A 13,260-nucleotide genomic window follows, 5' to 3' on the forward strand; every position below is an offset into this window, starting at 1 on the left:
AGCTTGGCCCTGTGCAGCAGTCCTATGGCTAAGTCTTTGAGCACAGGGATGATTGTTTCACAGGATGAATTCCTGAAAGTGGGCTCGCTGGCTCAGCTCCCGGAGCCTATGCATATTTTTAAAGCTTTGAATATTTTAATAAACCAAATGGCTTTCCGGAAAGGTGCACCAGGGCATTTGAGCTCACCTGAGAAACTGCTTCAGGTGCTGAGCACCCGCCGTGTGGCAGGCTGACGCTCAGTATTCTAGAAAGCTTCTCTCCTTGAAGAAGAAGCCTTCCTGGGCCTGGCTCAGCGAAATCGAGACCTCAGTACATCGAAGCCAGTGTTAGCATTATTTTTGGCATTGTATTTGGGAGAAGAAGGGACGGGGTTGAGGAACATCAGCAAGGTTAAAGTGAGATAAGAGGTGCTGGCAGCGAGCACTGTGAGGTTGGCAGAAAGTAAAAGGTATTGCAGGGTGGTGGCCAGGGAAGGCTTCCTGGCGGAGGCAGCACCTGCAGAGTGACAGCTGCAGGGCTCAAGAGCAGGGAGGTGCCCAGGGGCCGAAGGGGGGATGGCGAGAAAGGAAAACTGGCCAGGAGTCTGCGCAGACCGCGGGCCTAGCCAGAGAGAGCCACTGGGTGAGGCGAATGTAGTCATGGGGCGCAGTGAGGGATGGGACCACCCGCAGACAAGGACACCTGGGACAGCAGAGCAGGAGCCGCAGAGCCAGGTCTGCAGCGTGGCCTGCTGGGCTTCTCTGGGAATGGTCAGGGAGATGCTGGGTTTTCTGGCACCAGCAACACCCTCTTCCCACGTGTGGTAAAGCAGGAGAAAAACAGGCAGCGCCGAGTTCGAGGTCAGATGATCAGAGAAGCTGCATGGGAGGCTTGGGCTTGCGTTCCTCCTCCCTCACCAAGGTGAGGTCTGCACAGTGGGTGACCCTGCCAGCTGCCAAGAGAATCGCTGCCTCCCCACGCAGCTGGTGGTGGACACTGGCCGCCCCCAGGCATCCCTCCCACACCGGGGACACAGGAGCAGATCTGTGGGCAGACAGGCAGGTAGGAAGTGGACAAGAGAGGCCAGATTTCCCAGCCCCCCATCCAGCTCCTTCTCCCAAGCTCCGCATCAGAAAAGCGCTTCCCCCTCTGGAGAGAGAGCAAGGGAGGCTGGGAGAAGGGTGGACGTGGCCTTTCCAACATGCTTCCCTCTTGAGAGCAGAGTGTGCCTTTCCTCATTCCCACGTGAGCAGCAGATACGTCCCCAGCCCCAGCCCATCACCCCTCCACCGGCCCAATCCAAGGTGCTTTGGAGGAAAGGCTGCCAGCAACCTGTCCGTGCAGTGCTCTGGGGAAATGGTGTCCAGTAGACCTGGTTTTAGTCCCAGCTCCTCCACTTACTGCTGTGTGGCCTTTGGCAAATTTCTTAGCCGGAGTTTCTCCACCTATAAAACAGGGTTGTAAGAATTGAGTAAGACGATGTCTGTCTGACTTCATACTGGTAGTCAGGGGAAAGTGTATGGGCAGGAAGGAACAACCCCCACACATGCGCACATCTAGGGCAGGCTGGGGTGGGGGCTGCAGGCAGATCCCCCTGCTACAGAACAACTATGGTGTCCACAGGTCTCAGACAAGGACTTGGGGGACCAAGGACCTGCTCTTCTGCAAAGAGATGGGGTGGCGTCTGCAGGGGACCATCGGGGAGGCAGGTGGGAGAGAGGGTGGACGGGGACCTGAATCTGGGGCGGGAGGGCAGTGGCAGAGGCAGGGAGGGAACGGCTGGAGAGGAAGAAGATCCCAAGAATGGTTATGTTACATCACAGCAGCAAGATGCAGTGAGAGTGACGGATGCCTACCTCGTCCTCACTTCCCATTCCAGGGACTGCTCTGAGATCTTCCCGCCCTGGCTGGGGACAACAGCTGTGGATGCAGGTGGTGTCTGGAGGCGAAAGACCTGGTGAAACCAGACCTGGGTCCAGCAGCAGGATGGGCAGAGCCTCACCCCGCCCCTTTCCTCAGGTTCCCCACCTATGGAATACAGGGCTTGAGCCAGTTTACTGTTGGTTTTTTATTTGGCTACAACTCACAGTTTAAAGCACAAATAAGCTTACACATCCATGTAAACACACAACAAAAAAGCTTCTGAAACGTGAAAACAAGTATTTTATGACACATGTTTACTCGGATATTTTATGTTCTGTTGTATATGATGAAAACAAAATGGTGACCATTGCCCTCTAAACTACCATGTGGCCCATTGATGAGCCATACTACAAGGTCTGAAAGCACCTTCCTAGCCCATCCAGGAGACTCCTTCCTGCTCTGGAGTCTGAGTACTGGGCATCCATGAGTTGAGTCCCTGTGCCTTCTGCTGTCACCATGGATGTGTCCATGAAGCATCACAAGGTCTGCCACCAGCGTGATGGTAGTAGCCACCAGTAGCCAGGCCCCCTTGGACTACAGCTGCAGTGGCCTCAAAGTGCCTAGATGGCTGAACACAGGGAAGCACTTGCTTGGGTGGCCCGGGGTGGGTGACCACAGTCTTTCAGACAACTCTACGCTTTTACACACTTGATCCTGCAGTGAGTGGGGTTGTACTTGGCTTCTTTTCAGTGGTACTAATCTCTTCAGCAGCGCCTTCCCTGGCCCCAACTTCAGATGCACTTCTTTTGTGGCCAGACTGCAAGTTTTTAAATCTTTCTGCCCCGCCTTTTACTTTCAGTTCTCACTATAAATCTGGCCAAAAACAGCTACCCATGCCACAGCCTGAGTATTGTGCTGCTTTGAAATTTCCTCTGCCAGATAAACTAGCCCATCACCTTCTAATTCAGCCTCACAGTCAGTCTTCAGACATGGTTAAAATGTAGACAGTTCTTTGCTGCAATGTAACATGAATGACCTCTCATCCAGTTCCCAAGAGAGTCCTCATTTCCATCAGAAACCTCATGAACACAAACTTTACCATTCACATTTCTATCAGCATTCTGGTCTTCTGACTTCCACCAAAATTTCTCATCCAGCTCTGCTTACAGCATTCTGGGGCTTCTCTAGCCCCACATCTCCAAACCTTTCCAAACTTCTTCCATAAACCAGTTCCAAAGGCTTCTGAACCATGTGGTCAGGTATAGTTCACCCTGATGTCCCCACTTCTCAGTGCTAATTTTATACGTTGGTCAGCTTTCTAACACTGTGACCAAATACCTGAGAAACTTAGAGGAGGAAATATGTATTTTGGCTCATGATTTTGGGGATTTCAGTCCATGGTTGGCTCCAAGGCAGAAACATCATGGTGGAACGGCATGGCAGAAGGGCGTGGTGGAGGAAAACCATTTACCTCCTGGCAGCTGGGAACCAGAATATGGGAGGAAAAGCCAGAGAGAAAGGGGCCGGGGACAAGAATGTACCCTCCCAGGTCACGTCCCCGGTGACCTACTTACTCCAGCCAGCTCCATCTGCTAACAGCACTTTCAGCTCTGCACTCGTGAATGATTAACCCACGATGAGGTGAGTGCCCCATGATCCAGTCACCTCTGTGGCCATGACTCTGGACAGTGCTGTATTAGGGAGTAAGCCCTCCATGCATGAATCTTTGGGGGACACTTCATATTTAAACTGTAATAATAAGAAAGGGGTGGGTCTGGATGTCATCCACACTTCTCTCCTCCCCGAAGACTCTGCTGACTGGGGCAGAGGATGATTCTCTGCCTCTGGGAGGGCTGGTGGGAAGTGGAGCTGGGCTGCGAGTTAGAATTCCAGAGCCTCCCCGAGCCCAGCCAGTTCCTTCACCGTCTTCCCACCGAATCCCTCCCTGGGCAGGTCCAAGAGGCATCATGTGGGAAGTCCAGATAAGTAAGAAGAGCTTTGGCAATTGTCAGCCCTGGGTCCGAATCCCAGCTCCACCACTGCCCAGCCGTGTGGCCTCAGGAAAGTTCCCTCCATATCTGAGTCCATCTCAACCAAAGTCTGGGGCTAAGAGCACTTGTCTCAGAAGAGAGCCTTAAGGGGGAGATGATAAGTGCGGAGGACTTCGAACTGGTGCTGGGCCGGAGGCAGGTGCTCAGGAAAACCCATCCCTTTCATTCCCGTCCCCCGTGGGTCCCTTTAAGGAGCAATGGCTGGTGTTGCTCCTTGAAGAAAGGAAAGGGAGAGGCCTTCCACAGGGGATGGTGTCAGAGGCCCCCACCCACCCTGAATGTGTCTTAAAAGTGCAGCAGCCACCTGTCATGTCCCTGGGCAGCTGAAAAGGAGCACTCTGGGTCCCCAAAGTGGGCAGGTAGCTATTCCCAAGGCCGACTGTGTCCCCTGTCCCTGGCCAGGCTCAGAACATCACGTGACAGGGCATGGTTTCAACTCAATTCCAATAAAATATTTACCCCCAAAAGGACCTACAGTTTACCCTCTTATCTTCTCATAAATCATCTACTTTGAGCCTCATAGCCCACCTCACCTTCCCCCGGGTGGGCCAGGCGACCTAGGGTAGGGAAAACTTCCTAGCAGGCACCAGAGCCTGCATGCAGCTGGCAGTCCAGCACCCTGGGGCTTATTCTGCTGTCACTGGGGACCAAGGTGGCTGAAAGGCGCCTTTGTGGTTGTCTGCGTGCCCACAGCCCTTCTTCGTGGTGCCCCCATGGTAAATTAGTGAAAGGTGGGTTTGAGCCAAGCCAGAGACAGGTGTGGGAGGAGGCGAATCCGTTGTCAGGAACTCCTGGCTCTGGCCCCTGCCTGGAACTTGGAGGACAGTTCCTTCCTGGGCCCCTGACTGAGAGCCCAAGGCCACACAGCACTGACGGTAGAGTGGGAGACCCCGTGCAAGGCCTAGCGGGGGCCGGGTTCTGCCTGGGAAAGCGTGCGGCCCTCTGCCTCTGCCCTCGGACCCTAGGGGCCCTCGGCTCCATTTGCTGATAGCCAGAAGACTCTCCTTCCTAGGTGGAAACTTACCTTCCTCCCTTCCTTCCTTCATCCCTCTCTTTCTTTTTTCCCCTTTCTTCTTTTCATCTTCCTCCTCCTTTCTCTTTAGAGATGGGGGTCTCACTGTGCTGCTCAGGCTGAGCCTCAAATTCCTGAGCTTGAGTGATTCTCCTGCCTCAGCCTCCCAAATAGAGACTTGTACTTTCACCTTGGAATATAAGCAAGGCCCTGCCCTGGAGCTTGCTGCTGTTTCCCCCCCAGGTTCTGGGGATTGAACTCAGGGCCTTCACACTGAGTTATATCCCCAGCCCTATTTTATTTTGAGACAGAGTCTCGCTAAGTCACTAAGTTGCCCAGCTTGGGCTTGAATTTGGCGTCCTCCTGCCTCGGTTTCCCAGGTGTGCACCACCACGCCTAGCTCCGTGGGGCTTGCTTTGTGAAAACTGTGGTCCTGCCTCATAGTTCAGTAGAGGCAGAGAAACTTCACAGGACTGATGGCTACAAGCCAGGTTACTAGCTGGGAATGTCCTGGGCCTCAGTTTCCCTGTCCACGTATGAGGGAGAGTCAGATAGACCTGCTCCAGAGAACCTGGCCTGCCAGGAGGTGAAGTGTTGGACTAGGTTCCATCCTGACTCTGCCCTGCCTTGCTGCTTGCTGTGGGGCCTTAGTCTAGTCCCTTCCCCTCTCTGGGATGCTGTCTTCTTAAAAAACAGCAAAGATATACTTGCTTGGCAGAGATTCCAGAGGGGAAACTACTTTGCAAAGCTCAAGGGCCCATGTATGGGATTCTGACACTGAGACCTCGAGAAGGCCTTCAGGAAGGATCGAGCTGTGGCCGCTGGGTGGGGGACTGGGCCAGGAAGTGGGCCCTTTTTCGGGGAAACGGCCATGCCCAGGGATTTTCAGAGGTGCCCCAGGCCCCGCTGGTGTTCCCTGGGCCTCAGCCTGGGGGGGAGGGCTGCCAAGCCCCCCTGCCACCTGGGTGGGAGCAGCCCTGCCCTGCCAGCCCGGGCCGCCTGCCAGCAGCTGCTGTGCCATCACACTGGGGACAGTGGCCCCAGAGCAGACAGTGAGCTTGTGCCAGTGTGAACGGGGCCACCACACAGGGACACGGGATGTGAGTCTGACTCGGGGTGCCTCTTGCTGGCACCTCTCCTCCCTCCCTTTCTGTGCCTCTCTGTCTCCCTCCCCCTCTCCCGCTCCTGCACACAGACACCCCCTCTTGGAGCTTGCTGGGGATCGTCATGGCAACCCTCCAGCAGAATCATCAAAACACTTTTCATGCTCACAATTGTACCAGACGAAGTGCTAATTCTGAGCGAGGCAGCAGCAGTTGGTAGGACGCTGAAGTCACAGGCTCCCTGCCCAGGGCCCGCTGGGGGCTGGGTGGGCTCCGGCGGAAGCTGAGGGTGCGGCTAGAGGCAGGGCCACCCTGAAGAGGCCCTGTGCTCACCTGCCAGAGACTTTGTGTTTGTTGTTGTCCCTTCCCTGCTTTTTATGCCACATGTGCATCACACACACACACACACACACACACACACACACACACACTCTCTCACACCCTGTCTTGAATAATCATTCAGTGCCTGAGCCCTGCAACCCACGCTGGGGAGACTTCCGGGTGAGGTGGGGTGGGGGACACCCTGACCAAGGCTTCTGCAGCAAGAGGCCTGGCCCAGGGTAGCAGAGCAGCTGCAGGAAGGGTCCAGACCCTCTTACCCACCCTGGGAAGAGCAGAAGGGGACTTATGAGCCTCCCTGATCGAGTGCTTCCTGCCTGGACCTTCATCCTCCAGGCCTCCAGGAAGCATGTGCCTCCTGTGAATAGGTCCCCTCACCCTGCATCCTCCCGAGGATCGGAGGGGCCCAGCCAATCCGAGTTGGGCCTCCTCCTGCCACCCTATGGCTCAATGGGAAGCACTGGTTCAAGGCCACTGAGAGCAGGGCTGTGGGACAGACAGCACAGCCCAGGTGGGCGTCTGAGGTGAACAGGACTTTCTGAGTCAGGCAGACTGGCTGGGACTGCCAGCTTCAGCCCTCAGACTTGAGGTGACCCTGGTAAACCACCACCACCGAGGCTTGTCTGTAAGGTAGGATGACACTAGGATCCCCTACCAGGACTCAAGAAGTTTGCTTTGGATGAGCTGGTGTAGCCAGAGCACATGGCACAGAGCCAGGCATGGGGTAGGTGTTCAGCATGACATTTCTGTGTCCTCCATAGACCCAGGGTTGCAGCCCACTGAGGAGGACTAGTTTGCACCCCCTTTAAGGAACATCTCCCACCTGGGAGTGGCCAGGTGAGGCGTGTGCTACAAAAGCAGACACTGAGCTCTCCCAGAGCCTCTGCAAACTCAGCCAGGACCCAAAACCCCAGGTCTTCCCCCATTCCCACCCCCTGCTTGCTGCAGAGCAGAAGGGCACTGAGGAGGATGAATTGCAGGGGTCTGCGGAAAGCATGATTGACACTCCTGAGTCCCCAGGGCCACCTCTGGGCATTGGTAGCAACACCCCAGAGAGGCTGGAGTCCTGGAGACAGGACTTTGAGCTCACCGTGGCCATTCAGCTTCCTGTTTTAAATTGTGAGTCAGGCAGGGAGGCATAAGCCACTGAAGCCCCCAGATGGCCTGTGCAGCAGTTCACTGGAGCCTTTCCCTGCCATCTTGTCACCAGGGAGGGTGCTGGGAAGGCGGAGTGTGAGATCATGAGTGCAGAAGGAACTTCCATGTCATGGTTCAGACATGCTGGGCACTGTGCAAGGTGCCTCCGTGCTTTGCCACTGGCTTCCGGGGCACAGCTGACGCTGTCCAGGTGTGAAGATGATGGGAGTGGAAGAAGTCCGTGGCTGGGCTCGGGATAGACTCCAGGTGTGTGTTCTCCTAACCTGACAGTGGCACTTGGCTGGCTCCTTCGCGTAGTGAGGTACAGAAGGCAGCAGGACAGGGGACTCTGGGCAGCATGGGAGACCAGACCCCATCCTCCATCACCGCCTGGGGTTGGGGCTGAGCCTGGGCTCATAGCCTTGTGCTGCTAGGCAAGTGCCCCAGTAACCTGCATCCCCAGCCCTCATAGCCATCTTTCAGGGGTGGTTTCAATCTCTCCCAGCACCCAGCTCCCTCCCCTCTTCCTAGAGGCCCCTGGCAGCAGGGCCCCAGGCCAAGGATGATCTTATGGCTAATTTAGGATGCTTGCTGTGAAGCATGGATCTCTTTTTTCTATTTTCACCACCCTGGGCGAGGACTGGGGGCCCCCGCCTCCAGGGGACCAGAGAGGGGTGACTTAAGGTGCCTGTCTCCCTGGCCTGGGAATTTGGAGCCTGGCGGAGCTGTGTGTGCTGCAAAAGATCCTTGACAGAGATGTTGTAGCCCCCTTGCTGGCCTGTTAGGGGCCATGGGGCAGGACAAGCCCCTCTGCGTGCCAGGTGCATCCAAGGTGCCAGGAGAGGCAGTGGCCAATGCTCACAGTCCAGCAGGGGAGGCAGGCAATGCGGAAACCAACAAACAAACGTGAGGACCATTTAGATAGTGATAAATACGCTACACAGAAAAGGGGGACAGAGTGGCTGAGTGGCCAGGGAAGCCTGCAGATGCCATGGGGGTGGGGTTGGGGGCGTTGTCGAGCTGAGACCTCTGCAGGCAGAAGGGCAAGTGGCTCGTCCAGGCAGGGCCAAGCAGTAAGTTCCGGTGCAGCCAGCCAGGACCTCACTGGATTCACATTCTAATGTTCTCCCTCCTCCTACAAACCTCCCTCTCTAGGATCCTGACATGGTCTCTGCGTTACCCTCCCACCTGTGGGACCCTGCTGCTCTGGGTGCCTGACTAGCTTGTCCTCCTGCTGCTGTAGGCCTTTCCCTGTCCTCTTTGTGGGAGGTGAGTCTTCACCCAGCCCTGCATTTCGGACACTGTCTACACCCTGATGGCTCCATAACTTCTCCTCCATCCCGAAGCTCTCCGGAGTTCCCATGGCTCTTGTCCACCTGGATGTCTCATGGTGCTCCTAGGACAAGGCTAAGGTGTTATAATTAAAAGGGCCCAGATCACAGTAGTCTTAAAACATTTAGCTAATTATTCTCTCATCGTTCCAAAGAAAGAGTTTCAAAATGGTAGATGGCTCGGCTCTGCATGCCCTCGTTAATGGCAGCGCTTCTGTCTTTAACATGAAACTTCCGAGGTCTCTTCATTATCCTTCTTTTAGCCACAGATGAGGGAAATGTGGGTGTCTTCAGCAAGAACTTCCACTTGAGATTGTGCCTGTGAGGGTGTTTCCAGAGACAATTGGCATGTGGCACAGAAAACTGAGGAGGGAACCACCCCTGAATTTGGGCAGCACCACTCAATAGGCCCGGGCCCCAGATGGAACAGAAGAGGAAGGAGGAAGCCTATCTGCACATGCTCTTTACCTCCCTCTCTGCCTCCCAGCTGCCTTGAGGTAAGCAGCTTTCCTCTGCCACGCCCTTTCACCGTGATGCTTCTGACTCACCACAGGCCTAAAAACAATGGATCTAGCTTACCATGGACTGACATCTCTGAAACCATGAGCCAAAATAAACCTGCTTCCTTTAAGTTCATTTTCTCAGGTATTCTGTAACAGCAACAGAAGCTGAGTAACACAATATGATCTGTTTTCCAAATCATCACACATAATGTTTGCAGTAAATATTTTCTCCCAGCACAAGAGTCACCAGCTTTCTGTCCTCCAGTATCTGTTTCTCTAGCTCACCCTCAGTGAGGCGCTATAACCATGGCAGTTTCGCACTCCTGGGACCAATTTCAGTATTAGAGTTTTGCTAAGCTGCTGTTACAAGGAACTCCAAAGTACAGTGGGTTTTAAATTATGGAAACTAAGGCCCAGGGATGTAGCTTAGCAGCACTGCCTGGCAAGTGCAAGGTCCTGAGTTCAATCCCCAGTACTGGAAAAAGCAAAAAACAAAAGACTATGGAAATGGAATCGTCTCTCGTCAATATAAAATTCGGATGTATTTCAGGCTTCATCCAGGTGGGCAGTGGGTTTTGATAGACACCTAGCAGATGCCACAGAGGACCCCTCCCCAGCCTTCTCTCCCCTGAAATGTCCCCCATTAGTCAGTCTAACACCTGCTCAAGCACAGACACAGAAATCAGCCTTGAATCTTTCCCCAGCCTCATGCTTTACTTTCAGGCAGACCCCAAATCTGGCCTTTCCTTGTATCTCCATGGCCGCCACCCTATTGTCTCCAGAATCCTGAATCTGACCCAGGTGCTCTTGTTTGTGTCTTTACAGCCTGACCCTATCCCACTAGAATGCCCCTTTCAGGAGGAGGGGACTTTCTCTTCCTCCTCCACTCCCATTTCCTTCCTGAGCCAGTTCACAGTGGCTTTTGCACAAACCTTTGTTGAATGGATTCGCAGGGAATGGAGACCACATCCCGTGATTTCCTTCACAGCCCGTGGCCCTGTGGGCTGTGGTCAAGGCAGAGCCCGGGCATGCACGGGGGGGGGGGGGGGCTGAGCTGGGGCTTTGACAGCATGGTCTCTCTGTCCAACTCACCCGGTTCCCTGCATTGCTAATGGCCTGGTACTCACCCATCAGGGCCTCCCTTTTCCACATGGAAAATTGAGAGAATACTAATTGCCTGACAGGGCAATTATGAGGATGAAGCAGGATAATGTATGTAAAGTGGTGCTCACTGCCTGGCTGGGAGTGAAGCACTCCAGATGGTAGCTATTATTATTGTTGTTGTTAGTGCCGTAGCCAAAGTGTCATTCTTCAGTGGAGAATGGGGGTTCCTGGGGGGCTTAGGAGGGTAGTGAGGAGACAGAGAAGACATCCAGAAAAGAAAAGAACCGGTGTGTGTGTGTGTGTGTGTGTGTCTGTGTGTCTGTGTGTGTGTGTGAGAGAGAGAGAGAGCGCGCGTGCTCCTTGGAAGAGGTGGTCAGGATTCAGAGAAGCCCGCCCCTTTTTCAGCTCCGGGGAGCTGGGTGCCCTGGCTCTGCCTGCTGCTAGGAGAACCCCGAGTAGGAGAACCCCGAGCCGAGCTGCAGCAGAGTAACCAGCGCCTGGACTGTGAGCCCCTGGTATTAGGGGGCAGGGGAGAGGACCACTCGGGTTGGTGCAGACTCAGTGACTCCCTGAACCTAGTGCCGGCGCGACACTGCTGATCCGAGGACCCCAGTGGTCTCCAGCCTCGGATGCTCCCGGAACCGCGCGGGCGTGACCCCCCTTCCGGGGCCGGGTTGCGGGGAGGGGGGTGAGGGAGGAAGGGGCCGTTACTTTCCCAGAGCGGCGGGGCGACGTCAGGCGGAAGGGCGCGGGGCGCGCACGCTTTAAATGGCATTCGCTGTCATCCGAGCTCGCGGCGTGTGGGCAGGAGCGGGCTATATAAGCGGCGAGCCGGGCCCCCGCGGGGCAGACGGCGACAGCAGCGGTGGCGAGCGTGTCGGAGCGCAGCGGAGCAGTGCGCCCGGAGCCCCGCGCCCCCGACGGATCCGCCCTCTCGAGGAGCCCCGGCCCGGGCCCGCGAGGGCCGCCGCCACCCGGCAGCAGATTTGGATCCCCCGCCTGGCGAGCCCCAGGCTGCTGCCTCCCGGGAGGCCCCGGCGCAGCGGCCGCCCCCAGAGAGCCCCGCCGCCCCGCCGCCCGGGCCCTCGGACGCCGGGGACACCGGGGACGCCATGGCGGCCGCCAAGCCCGGCGAGCTCGCAGGCGTCTGCTCCAGCTACCAGGCGGTGATGCCGCACTTCGTGTGCCTGGCCGACGCGTTCCCGCAGCCCGTGCGGCCCGCCAAGCTGACCAAGGGCAAGGGCCGGCTGCGGCGGCCGCGCCAGTCCCGCTTCAAGACGCAGCCGGTGACCTTCGACGAGATCCAGGAGGTGGAGGAAGAGGGGGTGTCCCCCATGGAGGAGGAGAAGGCGAAGAAGTCGTTCCTGCAGAGCCTGGAGTGCCTGCGCCGCAGCACGCAGAGCCTGTCGCTGCAGAGGGAGCAGCTCAGCAGCTGCAAACTGAGGAACAGCCTGGACTCCAGCGACTCCGACTCAGCCCTGTGAGCGGCGCCACCCTCCGGGGACCGGCGGGCGCACCCGGAGAGACCCGCGCCCGGAGACCCCTTGGCGGCGCTCTCCCCAGCCAGGAGCACGCTCGGGGACGCCGGGGAGGGAGCCACTTTCTTTGCCCTTGTAAATGTTTATTTTTTAACTCTTTCCAGTGCGAACTCTGCGGTGAGTGTGTGCGGGAGGCGGCCCGTGCCGAGTCTGCCCGGTGTCGCCAGGGTCGCCGCTCCACGCCCTGTAGCCCTCTGATGGTTTGCAATTCCGATTTTGCACACCGCTCCACCGTGCCCCCCAGCGCACACCCGTCACACTCACCCCAACACACTCGCTGAACACTTTTATAATCGTTAAACGGGCGGATGGGACCTGGGGCACAGCGCGGCTGCTACCGCGGCCAGAGGATTGATATTTATTTTTGCATTGCAATTGCTGAAGGCGTTTATTTAATGATCTTTTTACTTGGATATGTCTGTGAGGCTCCCGAGTGGAGATAAATAAAGTCAATATATTTACACAGTGCATTTCTCCGGGGTCTTAACTTCTTGAACCTTTGGGGCCCAAACTCCTAAGACGGGGAGGTAAGGGACGCTTCGGCGAGGACGAGGAGCCGGGGAGGCCCTAGCGGAGGCGACTCCACCAGCGTCAGTCCCGGGGCACCAGGTCGCGCCCGGGTGGGCGGTCCATGACCTGCGCCCCCAAGTGGGTCCACACCTCGTCCAGGGCGCGCCTGCCACCGGGCCTGTTCTCCCCGGCCAGCGATGGGGACCGGGTGAAGCCTCTGGCAGGGCAGAGGCGGCGCCGAGATCGAGGATGGAGAGCGCCCTCCGCGGCGCAGCTGACCTCTCCGAAGTGCGGGGTCAGGTCCTCGCGCCCCACTCGTCCTGCACCCTGTCCTGGCGGCCAGGGGGAGGGGAAGTTGCCGGAGCCAGCAATGGGGACCCCGGGCCAGGATATCTGGGCGGTGGGACCCGAGGGAGGGCGAAAGTGTGAGAGACCTCGCAACCCGCGCGCTGACTCAGCGCGGTGCCCGGCGCCCCTGAGCCGCCGAAGCAAACCGAGGCTGCTCCTGTCCTTGGGACACTTCTTTCGGACCTTCTGGATGCCCTTCGGGGTTCCGCAAGAAGGGCGGGCTGCGTCTTTGGCCTCAGCATTTGGGATCGAGTCCCCGCCCCCCCGCCTCTGTTTACAGTCCGGCAAACTCGCTCGAGCCGATGGCCACGTGGAGAGAAGCCACACGGGGCCCAGTGCTCTTTCCGCCACAGGAGTCTGTCTTTCCAGGGCTTTTCAGCAGCCCCTCCTATCCCTCTCTGCACCCTAAATCATCTGGGTTAGCAGGGTAGCAGTGTCGCC

The 13,260-nt window shown here is 56.9% G+C and overlaps 2 protein-coding genes across 2 annotated transcripts in view; both read left to right on the plus strand.

Annotated features, from left to right (window-relative positions):
- Positions 1–10,302, plus strand: part of Alkbh3 (alkB homolog 3, alpha-ketoglutarate dependent dioxygenase) — a 51,026-nt gene extending 40,724 nt beyond the window's left edge. The window contains exon 9 of the mRNA XM_021264325.2: positions 8,641–10,302. Coding sequence (XP_021119984.1) covers positions 8,641–8,703 — 63 coding nt within the window. The 3' untranslated portion in view covers positions 8,704–10,302. The remainder of the gene's footprint in view (positions 1–8,640) is intronic.
- Positions 10,303–11,227: 925 nt separating this feature from the next.
- On the plus strand, positions 11,228–12,429 carry CUNH11orf96 (chromosome unknown C11orf96 homolog). Its single transcript, XM_004851996.4, has one exon. It carries the CDS (start codon positions 11,536–11,538, stop codon positions 11,905–11,907), a length of 372 nt encoding a protein of 123 aa, XP_004852053.1. The 5' UTR covers positions 11,228–11,535; the 3' UTR covers positions 11,908–12,429.
- The last annotated feature ends 831 nt before the right edge of the window (positions 12,430–13,260 follow it).

The sequence above is a fragment of the Heterocephalus glaber genome, unplaced genomic scaffold, assembly GCF_053883595.1.
Source record: "Heterocephalus glaber isolate CG9 unplaced genomic scaffold, H.glaber_assembly_v1.0 deba00000594, whole genome shotgun sequence".
Taxonomy (NCBI): Eukaryota; Metazoa; Chordata; class Mammalia; order Rodentia; family Bathyergidae; genus Heterocephalus; species Heterocephalus glaber.